Source organism: Nyctibius grandis, chromosome 6 (assembly GCF_013368605.1).
Source record: "Nyctibius grandis isolate bNycGra1 chromosome 6, bNycGra1.pri, whole genome shotgun sequence".
NCBI classification, from domain to species: Eukaryota; Metazoa; Chordata; class Aves; order Nyctibiiformes; family Nyctibiidae; genus Nyctibius; species Nyctibius grandis.
The window spans coordinates 12,234,570-12,254,274 of NC_090663.1; the positions used below are offsets into that span (position 1 = coordinate 12,234,570).

A 19,705-nucleotide genomic window follows, 5' to 3' on the forward strand; every position below is an offset into this window, starting at 1 on the left:
ACTTTATGAGTAGTTGGACTGGGAGGAGAATTATCTTTGCTTATATTCTGTTTTAGAAATAAACACTGGAAATGTGCTGTGGTAGCATGGATCACTTGCTCTTTCTGTGTGTTGCATTAAACTAAAGTTGGGCTTCTCTCTCATTAAAACCAATATTTTTGTGTGATACTTTGGGAGTAGAGCAGAGCCAGCTTGTGCTCTAATGCTCTTTTGGTATATGGTCTGCAGTGGGGAAGAGTAAAAAGAGCTCCATGTTTTGCAGCCCTGCAAACAGTAAGGGAGGCTCACCACCTTCTGCTCCGTGGGGAGCCCCAGGGCAGGTGGAAGGAAAGCGTGAAGACACTGTGCCCAGGAGAAGGGAGATGTCCAGGAGAAGGATCAAAGATGGGGCGAGGAGGCATCAAGATGGGTCAGGGAGGAGCATTTGTGGGGAAATGGAGAGAAATTAGGGATAAACAGGACTGGTTGCAAGTAAGCTGGCTACTGGGCAGTGTCCTTCTCTGGCTGAGCCCAGCACCTGATTGGCCACAGTCTGTCCTTGTCGTCTTAAACTGTGTGTGGGTTTGGTGGGGGTGCGTGTGCTTATTGGGGACTAGCATCCAGCCTCCTTGCTGCCTGCATGTGGGAGGCATCCCTGAATCTCATGGTCCCCCAGATTTGGCTGTGCATAATTTATCCTGCTTCAACATAATGCCAACTGGCCGAACAGCAGTCATCAACGCATAGACCAAAACCATATACAAGCAGTTATCCCTTGTGAGGAAGTGGAAGGGAGCTTGAAGTGGTTAAGGAGGGATGACTGTGAATACAAAGAGCCTCAGAGCCATGTGCACAGCAGGAAGGGGATGTGGTAAAACATGTAGTGTCATGAGCTGAACCCATGAACCAGGACGGCTGTGTCAACGATGGTCCAACAGACCGAGTCTTGCTTCAGTGGCATATAGGTCAAGGAATAGCATCCAACGTTATTGTCGTCTTAGTAGGTTGTTATTAAAGACTTGAATCAGTAGGATTATTGGCAATCGGAGCAGCTTGCAGCCAGATGAAACTTCCCGTTTCCTTCCCCTTGCGCAGAGGAGGAGTGACCTACATCTGCCCAGTGGGGTGTGCGGTGGGGCCTCCACATCGCAGCAGCTTGGTAGGCTTTTCTGTGTTAGGGACAGAGATAAGGGCTTTTCTTGAGACAGAGGAAATAAAGGTTTTTCTAATGTTCTTGCAAAGGTAGTTGGCGTTCACCAGGCCTTGGCTACAATTTTAGATTAATTGTATTTTTTGCATGGAATGTGGGACTTAATAGGTTCAGTCCCAGGGAAACTAAAAGCCAATTTAGATTAAGAAAGTACCTCAAAACACTTGCTTTATCTTGTTTTGACTTGAAAGCCTTCTTTGGTGCTTTCTTCCAACCGTATTTTACAGTTTTCCCCCTTGGTGAACAGAAATGAATTTCTGAATCACACTTTTCATCGTGTAGGGCTGCATTTATTCACAGAATCATAGAACAACTCAGGTTGGAAGGGACCTCGAAAGATCACCTGGTCCAACCTTTCATGGGAGAGGGAACCTAGGTGAGATTATCTAGCACCCTTTCCAGTCGCATCTTGAAAATGTCCAGCAATGGGGACTCCACCACATCCCTGGGGAGGTTGTTTCAAGGTATGATTATTCTCACTGTGAGAAGTTTCTTTCTTAGGTCAAGGTGAAACCTCTCCAGGTACAACTTGTCCCCATTGTCCCTTGTCTTCTCCACGTGGCTCCTTGTGAAGAGAGAGCCTCCATCCTTTCTGTAGCCACACTTTAAAACTGCAATACTGTGATGAGGTCCCCTCTGAGCCTGCTCTTCTTCCTTCTTTCCCAGTGAGCTGGGCTAAGCAAATACAGACAATGTGAAGACTGTGGCAGCTTCTGTTTGTGCTCACCACAGCTTCACCCTGACATAGCACTGGAACCAGACCTTGGCCACCAGTTTCCCTTAGCTCCTCTAAACTAAGGTCTCCATGCAAAAGCAACCTGGGTACAGTGGCTGGATGGGGACTAGCGGGTTCCAGCATCTCCTACCCCCAGACTGAACATATCCCACTATTGTTCCCTCAGCACAATGAACATAATTCTTCTGTGTTTCAACTCTGTTGAAATCAGGGGAGTGAGGCTAATGTGGGATTTGGCATTGCCTTTTCATCTGTCCTTCACTGAATTGTATTTCTGTACCTTACCTGGGAAAAATGGTACTTTTATAAATAAGACACAATTTTATCAGATGATGTTGCTTCTTCCCCTTCTATCTGCAAAAGGCGAATACAAAGCTTCAGACCAAAACACTCAATTTGACATAAAACTCATTCACTGGCTGAATAAGGTGGCAGCTTGCAAATTCAGCAACCGAAAACTCAGTCAAAAAGCGTGTTGTATAGATAGCTCAAAAATGTATCTGTCGACAGTAGAACTGTTAGTTGCAGAACTGTGCAAGAAGTAGCGCGGTGGCTCTCGGCTCAGGGGTTATGTTTGTGTGAGTATAACACGTTTCTCCTGTGAATGCAGTGTTGAAAGATAATTGATTGCAGAAATGGTGTAGCTTGAATGTGAAAAGGGAGGCCACGTGCTGACGTATCTGATGGGGATGAAGCACAATTAGGTTTGTATGTGTGTAATTGAATCTAAGAAGAAATTATTATGCTGTGACAACTTCACCTGAGTTAACTAATTTGCATCTGTGTAAGGTAGTGTGACTTTGGCACCAGCACTTCAATAACGTCAATGCCTATATATATTTGAAGTAACTGTATGTTTGCAATAAAACAGCAGCTATTCCCTTCTTAATGCCAAATTAAGCAGAGCAAGTAAAACTAGGAGTTCAGTTTTATATTTCTGAGTAATTGTTTAAGATGCTTTTCTATGTTGTAGAATACAACATAAAAAAGAAACAACCTGTGGAAAGGTCCTTAAATTATTGTTTGTAATCCTTTTAGAAACACCATTTCATACAGCGTTAGTGGAAATTTAGTAAATTATAATTTAATTAATGATTGGGAGTGGTTCTTGTGGCTTGGCTAGCAAAATGAACTATTGTTTTCTACATTATTTTATCTTGCTTTTGCTTTTTGGTGTTGCTATAACAAGCAGGCATTGTTATTATTATTCTGTTTGTACCAGGGAATGGAAAGAGAAATGAGCCATGGAAATTCCTTCTAAACTGTTTTTCCTCAGTTCCAAACATTTGCTCATTTCCGAGCCAGGGAATGTGCTTGTTCCCCTCCTCCATTCGATGACACAGACACACAGACAGAGCAAATATCAGCGTGAGGGGTGGTGCCAGGCAGGGGCACAGCTTGGTCGGTGCTACAGACCTGGAGGGGGGAAATAGCACCGAAATGCCAGTTTCTGATCTAGGGTCTTGGCTTTCCATAGCTTAATGCCCTAAAGATGAGGGGACTGGCAGGAATATGGCTTGAGTCACTGGTAGAGGTGCTAGAAGTGGTTATCAGGTAGCCAGGGAGCTGCAGAGCAGTAATAGGCATAAAGTCCAGTGATTTTTTTTAATTGGTTCTTAAAATTTGGTGCTACTTACGCTGGAACTGAGCAATAAAAGCATCAATTAATTTAGACATACTCCAAGAAAAATTTCTGCTTTGTTTCGTGATATTAAAGTGAGCTCAGAGACATAATTTCATTTCAGATGTTACTGATGAGAAACTGTAACCGTAGGCAAACAGGGGAAATGCTGAACTTTCTGGTAGTGATCAGTAAATTTCTAAGATCAAAACTTGGCTGAATTCAGATCAGAAATTAATGCTATTGAAAGTCTTCCACCCAGATCAATAATAGTTTTACAGGTGGGCCTCACTGGGAACAGGATGAGGTCCAACAGCATCACATTTCCAATGATGACTTCTTTTTTTTATCTTTTTTACTTTCAAAACAGCACTCCGTGTTGTTGACAAATTCCTCAGTGATCATCAACCAAAATGAACGTTTTTAAGTAGGCTTTGGATCTGACCTGCTGCTTTGCAGCTACATCCCTTTATAGAGAATGGGATTTAGAAAGCAGGCAGAAAAATGTTTTCTGGCAGTGGTTGCTGTGCACTAAATGCAAGGATTAAAGTGCTCGGAGTCAGGCGCATGCGCACGGGATGCGGAGAGCTGAAGATGAGGATGTGTCTGAAATCCCCTCTGCCCTCTGGGGCAGATTTCTTGTTCAGGGCTTTACTCTTGGCATTCACAGTCCAGATCCTGAACCTGATTTCAGTGTCTCTCTCCTTGCCTTTGTAAACCTGAACAGAGCTGTCTGTGCAAAGGCTGGGGTTAGTCTCGCAGCCACTCGAGCCCTTGAGTAAGTGGAGTTTGCAGCTGTGGTTCCCTGATGGATTTATCAGGGTTAAACTCACCTTGCCACTTTTCCATATTGCCCTAATCTGGAAATTAGCCAATTTTTTGCAAAGAGTGGTTTCTGCCTGTGTGTCTGGCCGTGAATGCCTGTCCTGGTAGTGCCATGCATCAGAGATGGGCTGAGCTGCATGGCCTTGCAGCAAGGCAGCCCAGGCTCAGGGCAGGAAACCCCTCTCTAGGTTTCCTCCAACAAATGCGCTGAGAACCCAAAAAGGTCTCTACAGTCATGTTTTTTTTGGAAAGCAAGAAAGGTAACTCTTCAAATGGAAGATCCTTGGATCTGCTGGGTGACACAGAGTAAAGCACTCTGTACCCTGCACAAAGGATACAAGCTCCAAACAAGCGCATGTAGCTGCTTTACCATCTGCTACATATGGAAAAGGTGGGGAACCGAAGGCACGTTCTTGCAGGCCTCTGTGGACAGCTGGGAAATGGGAAGTCAGCTCGCTCTGCCTTTGTGTGTGCCGAGGAGCAGGCGTGAGAAGGGAGTTTTCAGCCTTGCAGCTTTGGACTTCCATGTGTGGCATTTCAGGTACACGAATCTTTCCTTAGACCTAGTCCCAGACCTCTTATCTCTAAAAATCTTCAATTTTTTCAGGAATTTTGTGTGCATTCATTGCTTTTTCTTTATAAGACACCTGCAAAGTTAAATTTCTAGATTCTAATCAAAACACATGAGAGAGCAGGTTGAATCTTTTTTCTAAATAGCACCCAACCCACATTATAATTTGATAATCTTGCACGACAGGTAGTTTGTGATTGCAGAACTATGGCAATGTCTGTGCCTTCCAGAAGAGTGTGAAGCAATGAAGATCCTTTTAAGTCTATCTAGTTACTTAGTTGATACTTCAGTTTATTCTCCATTTAAGCATTCAAAACTTCCATTGATTAAAAATCTAGACAGTTTAAATGGTAATTTTATATGTAAAACAATGATAAATTAACATTTGGTAATCTCTGTCTTTCTTTGTGTGCATGTAGCATCAACCCACACAGAAAAATCCATCTTTAAAAACCAGCTCTGTGCGTTAATTTAATCCCAGAAGAAATACCCAAAAATGGCCTTGGGGTCTTTGCAATGCCTGTCATCTCTCTTGCACTGTTCACGATGCCCTAAATGTCAGAAGTCGTATTGTAGTTTAATTCCTCCCGTATTAAAGGATATAAATTAGCTTTTCTAAGTTTATGCTTACTACGTACAATTTTTGGCTACAGCAACTGACATTTATTGCCTCATTCTGCTTCTTCGATTTCCCTCCCATGAAATGCCGGGCTCAGATTCTGGGTTTTATCTAGGCAGTTCTTGTTCCAGTACCATTTCTATTGCAGCTGGGATGCCTTCCCTTAGTACAGCACATCCCATTATCCTGTTCACTTTCCCAGCTTGCCTCCAGGTATCCAGCAGACCGTTTAAGTTTCCCTCTCTCACTTTGAGTCCTTTCTCCTATTAGTCCCTTGTAGTGCCTGACCTTTTAGAAATCAATGGTTTTTTAATTGCTTGCCTCATCCTTATCACTTGGCAGTTTTTCTGCTCTAAATGGCACATGTCAGCCAACGACCTCTACTTAAGCAGATCTTTTCTTATCTGACGTCTGCTCCATTTGTTACCGGCCATCCCTATCAGTTTCATAAGGTCAGCAGATTCCCTGTGCGGCAGGTTCGTTTCTGAAGGCGTGTGACACACGGTACTCTCTCTGTGGCTCTCGTTGTTACTTCGCTGCTAACCAGACTGTATCGCTTTACCCTCTGACCTGTGTCACTTTGCAAACTGCTTTCTGGATGTGCCAGTACTCTGTCAACTCATTATGAGATGTTTCTTTTTTCTTTCAGTCTTCTAAGGATTTTCTTGTATCCTATTTATGAGTTTGATATGCCACTTTTCCCATTATAAAATCTCTGCTAAAGGCTTTGCAGTCTTTATGTTTGATTTCTGCTCACTATTTCATGGGTACAGTTTTCTGAAGAATACTAGATGGTGCTTTTATTCTAGTTGGGGAAGTAAAAGGGGATAACGCACCCTTCAGTCTGGATCTAGGTCTGCTGTAGAGAGGTCCCCCCTGGGAGAAAAGAGCTGGGAGTGGAAGAAGTTCTGGTTTTGTTCATCTGGCTTGCTGGCCAGCAGACAAGGTCTGTCATCGTGAATTTCAGGGCTGAAGGAAGCTCTTTATTCCCAAGAGATAGCAGGGAGCAGAGAAGGACTCATAACCCAGTAACTTCTGGAGCAAGCACAGCTGCCTGCTCTCTGTTGTGCAGAGCTCAGAGTGGATTCTCAGCCTGATCTCGCATTTTAAGTTTTCTTGCTTCATAAATATGCAGAATCGTCGGTGTCTTATACTTCAATGCCTTGTACTACAAGAGCCCACAAATTTTTATTTTTCTCTGACTTGTGTGTGTTCCAGTAAAGATGCCCATGTATATAGCTCATTGCTGTGCAGGAGATGAGAAATGTTTTCTCATCCATGGACTTGAGGATGGAGGCATTTGAGAGCCAGAAGTTTAAATACAGGCTGTTACTGAGCAGGACAGGTTTTGGTAGGGCGCGACTGGTCACTGAGGGCATGGTTGGGTGGCTCTGCAAGTACATTTCCCAGCAGGAATGGGATTCACGCAAGAGAGGCTGGACAGAAAGTTGGAAGACATGGGTTTGGTTGTAGACACACCATTTATCCAACTCTATCTCATTAAACCTTTACCCTTTTACTGTTCGTTTTCACTTCTACCATGTGTTCGTCCTCTTTATATGTATCGTAAGTGCTTGAGGGCAAGGACCATTGAGCAGTAGTGCCAACTTTGAATACAACCCCTAAGGAATACATCAGTTCAATTAATAAATGATGACAGTTAAAAGGAAACATCTGTTTCTTAATTTTATTTTTGTCCTAGTGATAAAGCATTGCCAAAACCTGTATCATTACATACAGAGTTATAATTGATTTTATTGCATTTTTGTTTGTGTTTGTTTGCGATGATAAACACTAACCTGGATCAAAACCACTGTATGGCAAAAGGAACGTGAAGCAGCACTACAGCCAGTTTTTGTGACTTAGAAAGATACCTTAAAGCGTACTGAGAAAAATCAGTGAAATATGATGATTTCTTGTATTTTCCAGGATTTTCAAAGTAAAATTCATTAATTATAGGTTGTTTATGAAAAGTAAATTTCTTAATCTTTATTGCTGTTAAAGAGTCCTATACGCAGTTGTTTAGAAACTTAGTGAGTAACTTAAAGTCCAGGGACATACAATCATAAAATCATTGAATATCCTGAGTTGGAAGGGACCCACGAGGATAATCGAGTCCAACTTGTGACTCCACACAGGGCAACCTAAAATTAAGGCAATATGCAGATCCCAGGCAGCATGAGAACTGCTGTATGCAAGCAGATACATACATATAGTATATTGCCAAGTTCCTGATTCTCAGATGGTGTTTTAGCTCTGATTTTTAAAAAAATCCTTGATTAGAAAGTACTTCATATTTTATAGTGAAGAAAAACATCTACATTATTCCATATTTAATAAATGTTTCTAAAAATTTTCAAAAACGGGCAATGGAAAACTCAAAATGGGGTTTAGTGAGGTGCTGTGAGCATAGGAGAAGGGAGCAGGATTAGACAGTATACCATTGCCTTTGGTTACTATTGACATTCACTTTAACTTAGTGGGAGGAGAGATGCGGGTAGAGGAAAAAATATAAGTTAATTAGGAACGAATCTGAAATCTTTTAAAAATGCTATTTACAACCAATGGTACAATAGACTATAAAGAGTTTGCAGCCAGCTAATCCATTTCAGCATGGCCTAAATTCGTTGCTAAGCTGTCTGGCTGCTGCTTGCAAAGAAATCAATGAAGGTGTTGACCTCGATAATGTAACCTTGATGAAGGAAACCTGAAAAAGAGGACAGGCAAGGGCATTGCTGTGGCTACCAGAACGTCACTTGAAGTTGTAAGAGGAGCCAAGTGCCTCATCCTTTTTATCAAGGGCAGTGTCCTGTTATTACCTTTAAAACAGGGGAGTTACAGGTGTTTGGCTAGTGTTGACTTGAGAAATCAGGTTAAAGCTATCCTGCTTTCTGGATCATTTGTGGCAGGAGTGTTGGTAGGCAGTGTCTGAGCTGTCTCACCTGTGCTGCTGTCACTGCTGTCTCTTGTCACGCTCCCCAAGTCAGTCCGTCACACTAATGAAGTGTAATGGTCTCATACTTTGTGCCTGTGAAGCCCATGAGTGGTAGTGGAGTTTCACAGCAACAGCATCAAACCCCTCTGGGCTCTTTGAGTGTGATTTTTCATTTGCTGGAGCCAAGTGATGAGACCGCAGGTGAGGCTGAAGAATTACACCTAGAATTGTAAATACAAATTAGTACACAATGTGACTGCATTGTGATCGTATAACGTCAAAATATGGGTTATGTAGCATTTAGCCTTGAACAGGAGAAAGCCCAGCGAGCGGAGGGAAAGGCTGTGATGGAGTGAAAGCGCTTTCACTTTTCCTGCCTATTAATTTACATTCCTTCAGAGCGTTGCTATTTAGCAAAGTGCCTTCTGTGTTTCTGCCAAGCTGAAGCAGCCGCTGGGAAAAAGTAAGTAGGCCAAATCCTGCAGATATCTGGAGAGCTCAGCCAGGGTGGCTGATGATGATCCAAAAGAGTGCAGGGACAGATTTGGCCTCACACAGACAGCACAAGAGCATTGAACACAATAAAATATTGCCATAAGGTTTAATGCCTAAAGTCAGTTGTTGCAAGATAGTGCATATATAAGAATTTTAAAAATGGAATAATTCATAGTTTTGATTCAACGTGCAGAACCTGGGATCTTCAGTTCTGCTTTCTGGGTCTCAGGTCCTGTCAGCCAGGGGCCATTTAAAGCTACGAACCACAGCTGGTATGGCCCAGGACAGCGGTGTGCTCACCACATGGATTTCTGAAGTCAGAGCTCCTCAGCTGTCCTTACAGAAATGCTCGTTCTGTTTCCATTAGTCAATACTGGACAAACAATGGATACAAAACTGTTTTATGTCCATTACAAAATGTAAAGACATTTTCTGTAAGTACTAAACCAAAAGGAAGCATTCTGAAACTTGGGGGAATTCTTGATTTCTGCTTTAGTTGATGGGCATTTCTGTAAGATCTACCAGCTATCAGCTGTTTCTGGCTTCTCATCATGAAATATTTTCAACCTTGATCATAATTGCATATAGATGCTTTTGAAGCATTGACGCTTTTGTTTTTAAAAAAAAAGAAGTAGAGAGCCTCCACCCCCTCTTTATATAGTGTTTATAACAATTCATCCATAGTGAGCTGGTAAGAGCTTAAAATTCATAAGGGTTTCACTAAGCCATAAAAATTGTACTTTATTTGACAGAAATGAGCCCTTTTTTATTTTTTCAAACAAAGAAAAAAAAAAGCAGTATTTCAAGTTTTTAAAAATTGTTTTTTGATGGCCAGTGGAAGGTATTGAACTTTCTGTGAAATGATTCGGCATCGACTGTTGAAGCCGATGGAGACTTAACATGCTGATAGGATCAGTTCAATAGATTTTAATATGATTCAGTGTGAAATATTCTTCAACCTGCGTAGCAGAGTGAACTTGCTGTGCTTTTTGTGGACGATGCTACACAAGCTGTGTTGCTTTCACAGCCCTCCCTCAGCAGCATCAGCAGCTATGAAGACCTGTTTCCACATTTGCACCCCTGAGTAATTTCTGTTTGCTGAAGGAGAGAAAAAGCTGTTTCTGTGCTGCTTTGTAACCAAGTAGGCAGTGACTGGATAAAGGATGGTGAGCAATGGAGGCGGGGGGGGGGGAGTGTTTTGGCATCTGTGAAGCCTGCAGGGAAAAAATAATCTGCATTGTGAAAAAAGAAGGTGCAATCCTGTTCCTATCCCAGCATTTTACTCCAGGTTTAGTCAGTTTGTTCTTAAAGCCACCAGTCCCCTTTCCAATGTACAAGCCACGTTCCCACCTTCATACAAATTTAGTCCAAAGCAAGTAAGAGCTACAGATTTTAATCGTCATAGAGTATTCACATGATAACCGGGCAAGCAAGTATTGCTTTAAATAGCTCAATGCATCGCTGTTATTCCAGTGATACACAGTCCAACTCCGTATGAGCAATCAGGGGAGAGATTTTTGGCTGCCAGGTGTCTCACTGACTGCCTTTGGGAGAGAGACATGCTTACAGCATCTCCTTCCAAAATCAGTGATGTGCCCTCCTGCAGCTGGGGGACAAGGACTGCCTGGACTGGGGGCAATGGCTGGAGAGATTTCCCAGCTGCCTCAGCCTGTGTTTTTAATTTTGTGGCCAGGCAGTTTACAGGTTTTCCTCCTTTAAACCCTTTTCCCCAGGTGCCCAGCACCACCCTGCAGTAGCTATGGAAGGTGGCATCACCTGATGCAAAGACAGCCATCGCTGGCACGTCCTGTGTCCGGTCCCTCTGGGACCCTGCCAGCGGTGGCCTCCCCCATGGACGTGACAATATTTAGGCTTCTGCAGGACGCTATTTTTACATGGTTGGCTCGCCTCCCGCCTGTGCGTGGGTGCTGCAGGAGTCATCTGACCCCCGGGCGCGTTGGTGTTGGGGCGCTCCGGGACGGCACGCTGCTGCAGCGCCCGCTGCCCGCCTGAGCCCCCCGCCGCCGGCCGGACACGGACACGCAGCAGCCGTGCTCCTGGGGGAATTAATGCGGGAATGCCGGAAGATACAGGTACGGTGTGATGACTCCACGTTTTGGAGAGCCTAGACCTGAAATGGCTTATTTTTCATCCGGAGCTGCAGTAGCTAAATCACTGATACTGTCATGGGAATCATTACTCTGTGTTTACATGGAAACGCAGCAGAGTGGAGGAAGATGGTTAAACATTTATTTTAAATTATGTTTCATATTCTTTTAATTATATGAATTATGATTTGGAAATTATAATGATACTGACACTTAGCTGACAGCTCAATTTGAAAACTTTCCTCGTTTTATTAAATTTAAAATGACTTTAGATTTTATATTAGATTGTAATGACAAAAAGATACCTATTGCTTTATGCAGATGTATTGGAGTGCTGTTCCTATATCCTTTCTTATTGTAATCTTGCTAAACCCATACAAAATACCCTTTGCATTGCTGCAGTAACTGTCGTAAAATTCAGCAGAGATTTTTACTAAGTACCTTTGGATTTGGTGAATATTTTGTTATAATAATGAGGGCAGGAGGTTAGCCTGTGCTAGGCTTGTTTGTGGGATGTGAATTTTGACTGAGCATGTGGTGAGATCTGGAGCTCTTGTGTGCCTGGTACTTGTGCTGTGTTGCATCTCTTAGGCATGGTTGTATTACTTCACGTTCTGCTGGATAACACCTCTCCTTTGTCTCTGATCCCATAAACTCTGTAATGAGGAGAAAAAGCAGAGGTTGCTTCAGTTCTGCTGTCTGCCTCCTGTCCTGGATCACCTATAGATTTCTGATTTGATTGTGATCCACAGGACATGCTGGAAAACGTGTGCAATCCTTTCCTTAGTGCCAAAAGAAAAGCACTGTAAAAGCTGTTGTCTATAGGTAGTAGACACAGGTATAGAGTTCATAAAGAAATGTGATTTTTGAACTGTGTTATTCTGTATTTTTGGACTACATGAATGAATTCAATTAAGAGACCTATTGACATAAAGATTTATTGAATTTGCTGAATTGCCTGTCTTATGGTATAGGCACTAAAGAGAGAAGCAGTGATAGTGCTTTGCTGCAGGAGCCACAGCAGAGGTCTTGGAAAGAGCAGCGACCATTGCTGGGGGAGCGGCTGGACCCGCTCGGTGCAGAAGAGCCCCGTTGGGGAAGCGAGCAAGCTCGTGTGCGCTGGTGTGGGGACAGTTTGACCCTCTGTATGGCCAGCTGGAGGGCTCGAGGGACTACATAATGTGGACATTCAGGGCAAAACTTCTTTAGTTTTCCTGTTATCCTTGTGATCTTCTGCTTTGTTGTGAGATGTATGGAAGAAAAAGGCATTGTGCTATAATGAAAAAGCACCGTAAAGCACGCAAACATGTTTGAAATGGCTTTTAACACAAGCTGCTAATTCTGAAATAAGGTAAACCAGGTTACTGCTAGTTATTTGTCGTGCTGTTGCAGAATATCTGTTTCTAACACGTCTGCTCCTTGGGCAGGTTTGGTGCCCATCCATTTGGGCACACTGTGTTCCCTCCTGCCCCAATGCCTGGACCACCGGAGTGCACGGCCAGACAAGGCTGGGGCCGGGAATTGCTCTTCCCTGCTGCCGAGCGTGGTCGGAAGGATGGATGGGAAATGCTTGTGGAGTCCCTGTTTCACAATCGCTCTTTTTCTTATCTTTTCTGTGGAAAGGACTGTCGAGGTCTCAAGCCCCCGCAAGGCTCCTTAATGAATCACCAGTTCTTAGGAAAAAAGAAAAGAAACCAAAGTCTCTTATCTAACGTAGATTTATAGTTCACACCCATGTAGTTCTCTGAACACCGTATGTATTACTGCATTACTTATTACTGTGTTGTATTATCCTTACCCCCATGCCAGCACTGGAAGAACTCCTAGTTACTGTATTTTACACACAGACACGAGGCAGGGAGGGAGCAGGGGCCAGCTTTAGGCACTTAAAACCAGGAGTAATGCTTCATGGGGTATTTAGAGGCACTTAAATCCTTGTTTCCTTTGCTTTGGTCTGGGCGTTTTTAAATCCAACCCTGAGTGTTTTGACTGAGGTGACACAAGAAGAGTTTGGCAAAAAACCAACTTGAACTCCAATCACTAATTCCAGTCGGGTGCTGCTGCACTCCTCTGCTTCTCCTTTAATCCTACTCGGAGAAGATTGCAAATTTAATTCCTCTCTGGGCTGCTGTGAACCACACCCTCCCCAAATCGCTTGATACGGCAATTCAGCAATCAATACTTTGTCCTGTTTCGCAAATACTTAGTGAGTAAATGGCATTTGGGTCTCACATTTGTGTGCTTTGATTTTCAGTCACCACCTCTAGCTATAGAGATGAAAGGTTTCAGTGTCAACACCAAGATAATTTTCTGCTAATTCCTTCATGCAGAATAATATCTGTTATCAGAGCTGTGCATTTTTGGTTCAGAGTTGGAATGTGGCCTGTGTCTTTGTTGAAAAAACTGAACATTTTTATGAAGTAAACAGCTGATACTGGTAATTTTAGATATTAATGTCTTTTTGCTCAAACAAAATGTTACCATCTCATGAAGTGAATGTAATGGGTTGTGAAGAGGGATGTTCCTGGTGAATTTATAGAGGAGCCAGTAGTACTGATAGTTGCTAAATAAAATTAATGTAGATTTTCTGCTGATGGCAGGTTGCTGTTGAAGGCAAATGATATTATATTTGTATGAGCCTGAAATGAAAGGCTTGCACTTTTTTAACCCAACCTCAAGAACGGGATTAAAAAAACAAAATGAAACACAAAAAGAACAGGGGAGGGCCACCCCCTGCCAACCCTTTTGGTTTTCCTTTTACCATTGTCTTTAGGCTTTGGTTCTGCACTATCCATCCAGTAAAGTAAGGAGCAGATCGACATTGCAGTGGTGGCAGCTCTGGAGTGAAAGTGCTTGTGACCGAATCCAAAAAAGAAAAAAGTATATAGGACTGATGGTGGGTAAAGCAGCATTAGTAAGTAGTTTTGTCTACCAAAGCAGAAAACTCTGTGGCATCAATCTTCTTGGTAAGGAATTAGGACTTTCCCTGGACTGAGAGGTAATTTTGGGGATTACAAAAACTTGTTATTTAGGAATAAAATATTTATTTGCATAAATGTTGTCTCTTCATTGAAATTACACCTTAGTTTAGTTCAGAGTGTTCTTTAAAATGCCCATATGAAATATCATAGAATAGAAAGCACCTGTCAGACCTAATGTTCAGCTCTGGGGCCCCCAGCATAAAACAGACATGGAGCTGTTGCAGCGAGTCCAGAGGAGAGCCACAAAGATGATCAGAGGGCTGGAGCACCTCTCCTGTGAAGAGAGGCTGAGAGAGTTGGGGCTGTTCAGCTTGGAGAAGAGAAGGCTCTGGGGAGACCTTGGAGCAGCCTTCCAGTACCTGAAGGGGCCTACAGGAAAGCGGGAGAGGGGCTTTTTACAAGGGCAAGTAGTGATAGGACCGTTTTAAACTGAAAGAGGGTAGATTTAGATTTTTTTTTTTTTTTTTCATTTTTTTTACACTGGAACAGGTTGCCCAGAGAAGCCGTGGCTGCCCCCTCCCTGGCAGTGTTCAAGGCAGGTTGGATGGGGCTTTGAGCAACCTGGTCTAGTGGAAGGTGTCCCTGCCCATGGCAGGGGGGCTGGAACTAGATGATCTTGAAGGTCCCTTCCAACCAAAACCATTTTGTGATTCTGTGATTCTAATATTAAATTGTTTCATTTGGCCCTTTGTCATTTCAGGCTTCTGTAATCACCAAGAGCAGTAAATCTATTAAACAGGGTTAAATAATATAGAGTAAATGGGATATGCGGCATTTTTGTGTCCATATATTGGACAAAGGAGGTGAAAGTCTTTAAGCTTCATATTTGATGTTTGATCCAAGATTGAATGTATATTCTTAAACATGAGGCTTCTTAACTTTTCAGTACTTGATTTCTAAGCTCAGTAATGGCTTTTTTGGGTCTTTATGCTAAGTTAAACCAAAAGGCACCAAACTGGAAAAAGCATTAGGACTGTGTCGAATTCTGCAGTTTCTTCATCAGGTCTGTAATCTACCATGAAGATTTTTCTCATTTGGCTACCCGAAGCCTGATAGCAAATGGGTTTGTCATCCTCTATATGGACCAGTCCTAGATGGGATCTTTTGCCAAGGTTTTGATTTCCCTCAGCAGTTTGCTCACAGCAGAGAGAAGATGACGAGAGCACAATGACATTTTCCATCCTACGCTCCGCAGTAGAGCGTGACCAGGGACTCGTGAATCTTCTCCCTTCTGCTACCGCCATCAGCTTGTCATGTGCTGTTTCCAAGACACTCTTATCTCGGCCAAATCTCGTCCTGAGCCCTGGCACCTCATCCTGGTCCCCGCCGCTGTTGAATCCTACTTAGTCTAGCAGTGCCGAAGGAGCTGTGTTTATTCAAAGGGCGATGTTTTTGACCACATATTGTGGATTTTTATGGATCCGGTGTACCTTTCACAAATTCCATCTCTGTCAGGCTTCAGCCTTTATTTCAAAGTACGTCCAAAAAGAAGGTGCTGTGCTTTCTTTTTAACAATGAAAACCAGTATATTTTATCATATCGTTTCTTTCCACCGTTATAAAAAGCTTAGACAGTTTGTTTGAGTTTTTCCCTAAAGAAATGAGCTCAAGAACACCAAACATGAAGAATGTCAATATAAATGGTTGAAGTTTGGTAAAGTTGTAAGCACACTGAAAACATCATTTTACAGTTGCCATAAGGATAATAACAAGCGATACCACTGTCCTCTCTTCCCCATGATACTTACAGCAATTGCATGTCTTGAGCAAGCAGTGTAGAAGTAAATCTGAGGAATGTATATTATCTGACATTGCTAATTCAATAAGCCCTACTTTATCTATAACTCTACAGAATTATGTACTGTGTAGCCTGTTGGAGAGAGGTTGAGTCTTGACATCAGAAATATGTGAGCACTGGACATTTAGCAAGGTTATTGGCAGTGATGTCCGTAGCAGGCAGGTCTTGTACGCTGATGAAGTGCTGGGGAAAGTGTTTGCTAGTTTCTTTCTTGCCAGTTTTCATCCTTGTCAAAAAGTATGTGCAGTCAGATCTTTTTAGGGTTTAAGGATTGGTAGAGATACATCTGGTAGAGCAAAATGCAGTCTGGGAGAAAGGGAAGTTTGAAGAATCAGCCATTCATTTGTATTTCTGCTCAGAAAAAGTCATTTAAAGTTAAGAAGGAAATTTCTCGTTTCATTAGCTTCTGCAGATCAGGGTATAATGTAAGCGTTTAATTTTTAACGAGCTCTTTAGTCAGTTATGATCCTATGAGTAGTCTCAGATCATTACATTCTATTAGTAATTCACTGTTTCACTCATTAAATATGTTGATTATATCTTCTGCTGCTTCAAAGACTGATTTTATACATGAAGGCATAAAAGTAGAATGCTGAAAATTGCCATGTAAATCTATTTCCTTAAAAATGATTTGAAAGATAAGTTGAAATTTTAAGTTGATAAATATAGTTTGCCAAAATTGTGTCAGCAGTTGCAGTTTCAACATAAAGCACAATATATTTTAAAATATTTGAACTTAAACTAATGTATCATTAATTACATCATTTTGTTGTGCTAGATGAATGAATAAGTATTTAAAACTGTCTTCAGAAGCACAGTTTTATAATGAGCCCAAGGGCACTGTATTCCTACTGGGGTTTTGTGTGAAATATTGATTAGCTTAGTTCTGAACTGAGAGGAAAGCAAAATAATTATTCATCTGTCTACCATGCATATTTTAAATATGATTTGTGTTACTTCAAGATTAATGAAAGAATTCCAACAGCAATATTACATCTTTTCCTTTTTAATTTATCTTACAGCTGAATTGTTGTGTTTTTTTTTTTTTTAATTCTAAATCTTGATCCAGAGACCTGAAGAGAAGCAAATGCACTAAGTAGTCCTGCCCTGTAGCTCTGGACACTGAGCACCACCTGCCATGTGGAAAGCAAAACTTTGTTTTCTATCACTTTGCAACAGTCTTCATTTTGCAACAATTTTCACAATTGCTTCACAATTCACAAAACAAATTTGCAACAATTTTCAATTTTCCGCTGCTTTGCAACAAGTGCAGCATTGAACTCCCAGGTGCAAGAAAACAAACAGAAAAATGAAGTTTTCTCTGGAAGTGTGATGGTATTTTCCCTTTAGGGAAAGGAGGTATGTTTGGCGTGGAGGGCTGCCCTTGGGGCTCTCCGGCAGTGCATCTGGGTCCCTCCAGCACACACTCTGCACTGCGGATGGGACTCCTTGGCCAGGTTACTGTTCTGCACATGGGACACACCACAGCACGAGATTGCAGCCATCCGTGTGCCTCCGCACTGGCCAGTTGCTGATGCCTCTGGAGAAATGCTGCTCAGAAAGCCTTAGCCATGGGGAGACTTGAGTGTGAAAAAACACAGTCAAATATTTAATTATTCCAATCAGAATTTTATATTTCAAATGTAACTTTTTTGGCCAAAATGTTCTGGGTGTGATCAACTCTTTTTAAGTCAAGTCTTCCATGAATTAAATGCTACAAATTTGATGCTTGTTAGTAATTCTGGATGAAGCAAACCTTTATCCATAGTTATAAACTTTTAGCAGCTACTCTACTAACTCAGGAAAATATTCTGCTTTAGTTTCTTACAGGGTTGATTCTTTTTCAGGGTGGATTGTTTGTTTTGGGCAGGTTACAGTAAAGAGAAATTCTCATGTCAAAAGTTATGTATTGCAAAGTTCAGAGTTTTCTCCACTTTCTTTTGAGGAATAAGGCAGATGTTCATATTAGCTTGAACCATGTGTGCTGTTTGCCCTGTGTAAATTTGAGCATCTGCCTTTCTATAAACTTCTAATTGCCTGTCGTGCTGTGTTGTTTTTACTGGAGATGTACTTAATTCTAGCCAAGGTTTCAGTAATAGCTCCAGAGTTCACATTGCCTTGAGCAGGACTTTTTTGACAATCCCAGAACATGTAATTTCAGCAGACAAGGCAGAATGCTAATGGGTGGTGAATAACTCTACGGGCAGCTCAATCCCATGTATCTCCCTGGGAAAAAAATCCAAACCACTCTACTTACAGGAGTAGAAAGTGCTGGTTTGAGCAAAACTTGCAGAAACTCTCCTGGAAGGCTGGGTGGGAGGCTCAGCATCTCATCGAAATACTGACTCCTTAAAGTCGGTGGGTGTGGGAAGGCCTTTTAGGTATCACCACCTGGTTCTGGCGGTGGGGATGAGGGTGAGAATAGAAGAGGAAGAGCAGCAAGGTTGGGTGTTAGAGAACAAGAGCTGCATGATGCTCACTTACTGATTTTGGTATCGTCTGTTATCATATGTGTTCATAGTGACAGTACCATCACTGCCCCTCTGTATCATCCCTCCCTATGGTGAAAGTATAGACTTTGGTTTTGTTGTTGGTTTTTTTTTTTTAATTAAAATCAATTTTATGGGGTTTCCCCCCTTTTTTTTTTCCTTTCAGATGCCTTTTTTTCTGGAATAGCAACTCTGATATTACAATAGGAATAGAAACTAAGTATCTTGGCCAATCTGAGTTTAACCCAGCCTCTTATAAATTTATTCATCATATCACAACAGTCTCATACAAAAAGTTACTTCTGAATTTTTTTTTTGAATGTTGACGAAAGACAAGGGTTACACAGCAGTGGCATTATCCCTCGACTAAACCCTGAAGGGAAACATGTCTGGTTCCCATTCATACTTAGTGTATTGGCCTATGAGAGGTTGCTCCACCTTGACTGATTGGTTTATAAGTTTATTTTGAAGTTAAAATTTAAAAAAATAAATCACTTTGAAATAAGCAATCCAACCTTAGAATAAGCATGCCACATTACAGAATAATGTCATTAAGCATGTAATTTACTTAAAATGCTTGATATATTTTCCTGTTATTAGTTCTTCTGCACATAGGAAAAAAGCCAAGTCTATTGAGTTATAGTTACAGCCCGTTTATAATTAATTGCCTTGATGTTTGCTCGTTAGATTCCTAAGTACACTGCGATAAAAAATTGATGCAAGTACTGCGGCAGAATTGCAAGAATAATGTCATATCTCACCTGTTCCACTTAACACATTGGGATGCCAATTTATATTATTATCAACAGCCCAATAAATGCACTTTCTATTTTATATCACAAGATGGCAGCAAATTTTTACTTCACTTAATATTTTACTAACTTAGATAAACCTAATCTCTTGAAATCATGGTTTCCTTACAGAATGACAGCAACTTTTCGTTAATGGTCAGATCTATGTGTTATTTACAGAGATGTCAGTGTTTCAGAAGTATGAAGTCAAAACATCTACAGAAGTGTCTTTCTATCTTAAAATCAATTAAAAAGGCAATTACCTTAAACTTTAAGGGTCAGTAGCTCACAGTGTAGTAGTTACTAAATCCCACTAAGGGCATTTTGGATAAAAACAATAGCTTTTATCGGTAGTCTTTGATTTCTTGAAGAAAAAATGCAACAAAGCATTTTTTTTGAAATTCAGGTGGAGGCTCTCAAGACTTGATCGTGTAGATTCTTTCCTCTATAAGCAATTCTGATTTATGTTTGAAATGTTTGCAGGCACGAGCTTTGAAAGTTATGGAAAGAGAACCTTGGCTCATCTCCTTTAGCAGATATTTTCTCCT

At 41.6% G+C, this 19,705-nt stretch overlaps 1 protein-coding gene across 5 annotated transcripts in view; it reads left to right on the forward strand.

Moving 5' to 3' along the window:
• ABLIM2 (actin binding LIM protein family member 2) overlaps nucleotides 1-19,705 on the forward strand; it is a 150,131-nt gene that overhangs the window by 19,504 nt on the left and 110,922 nt on the right. For 4 of the 5 annotated variants that reach the window (XM_068403067.1, XM_068403069.1, XM_068403070.1 and 1 more), the window contains exon 1: nucleotides 10,964-11,084. The exons of the other annotated variant lie outside the window; for it this stretch is intronic. In XM_068403067.1, the coding sequence (XP_068259168.1) occupies nucleotides 11,069-11,084 (16 nt within the window). In that variant the 5' untranslated portion in view covers nucleotides 10,964-11,068. Of the gene's footprint in view, nucleotides 1-10,963; nucleotides 11,085-19,705 lie in introns of those variants that run through there. 5 annotated transcript variants of the gene reach the window in all.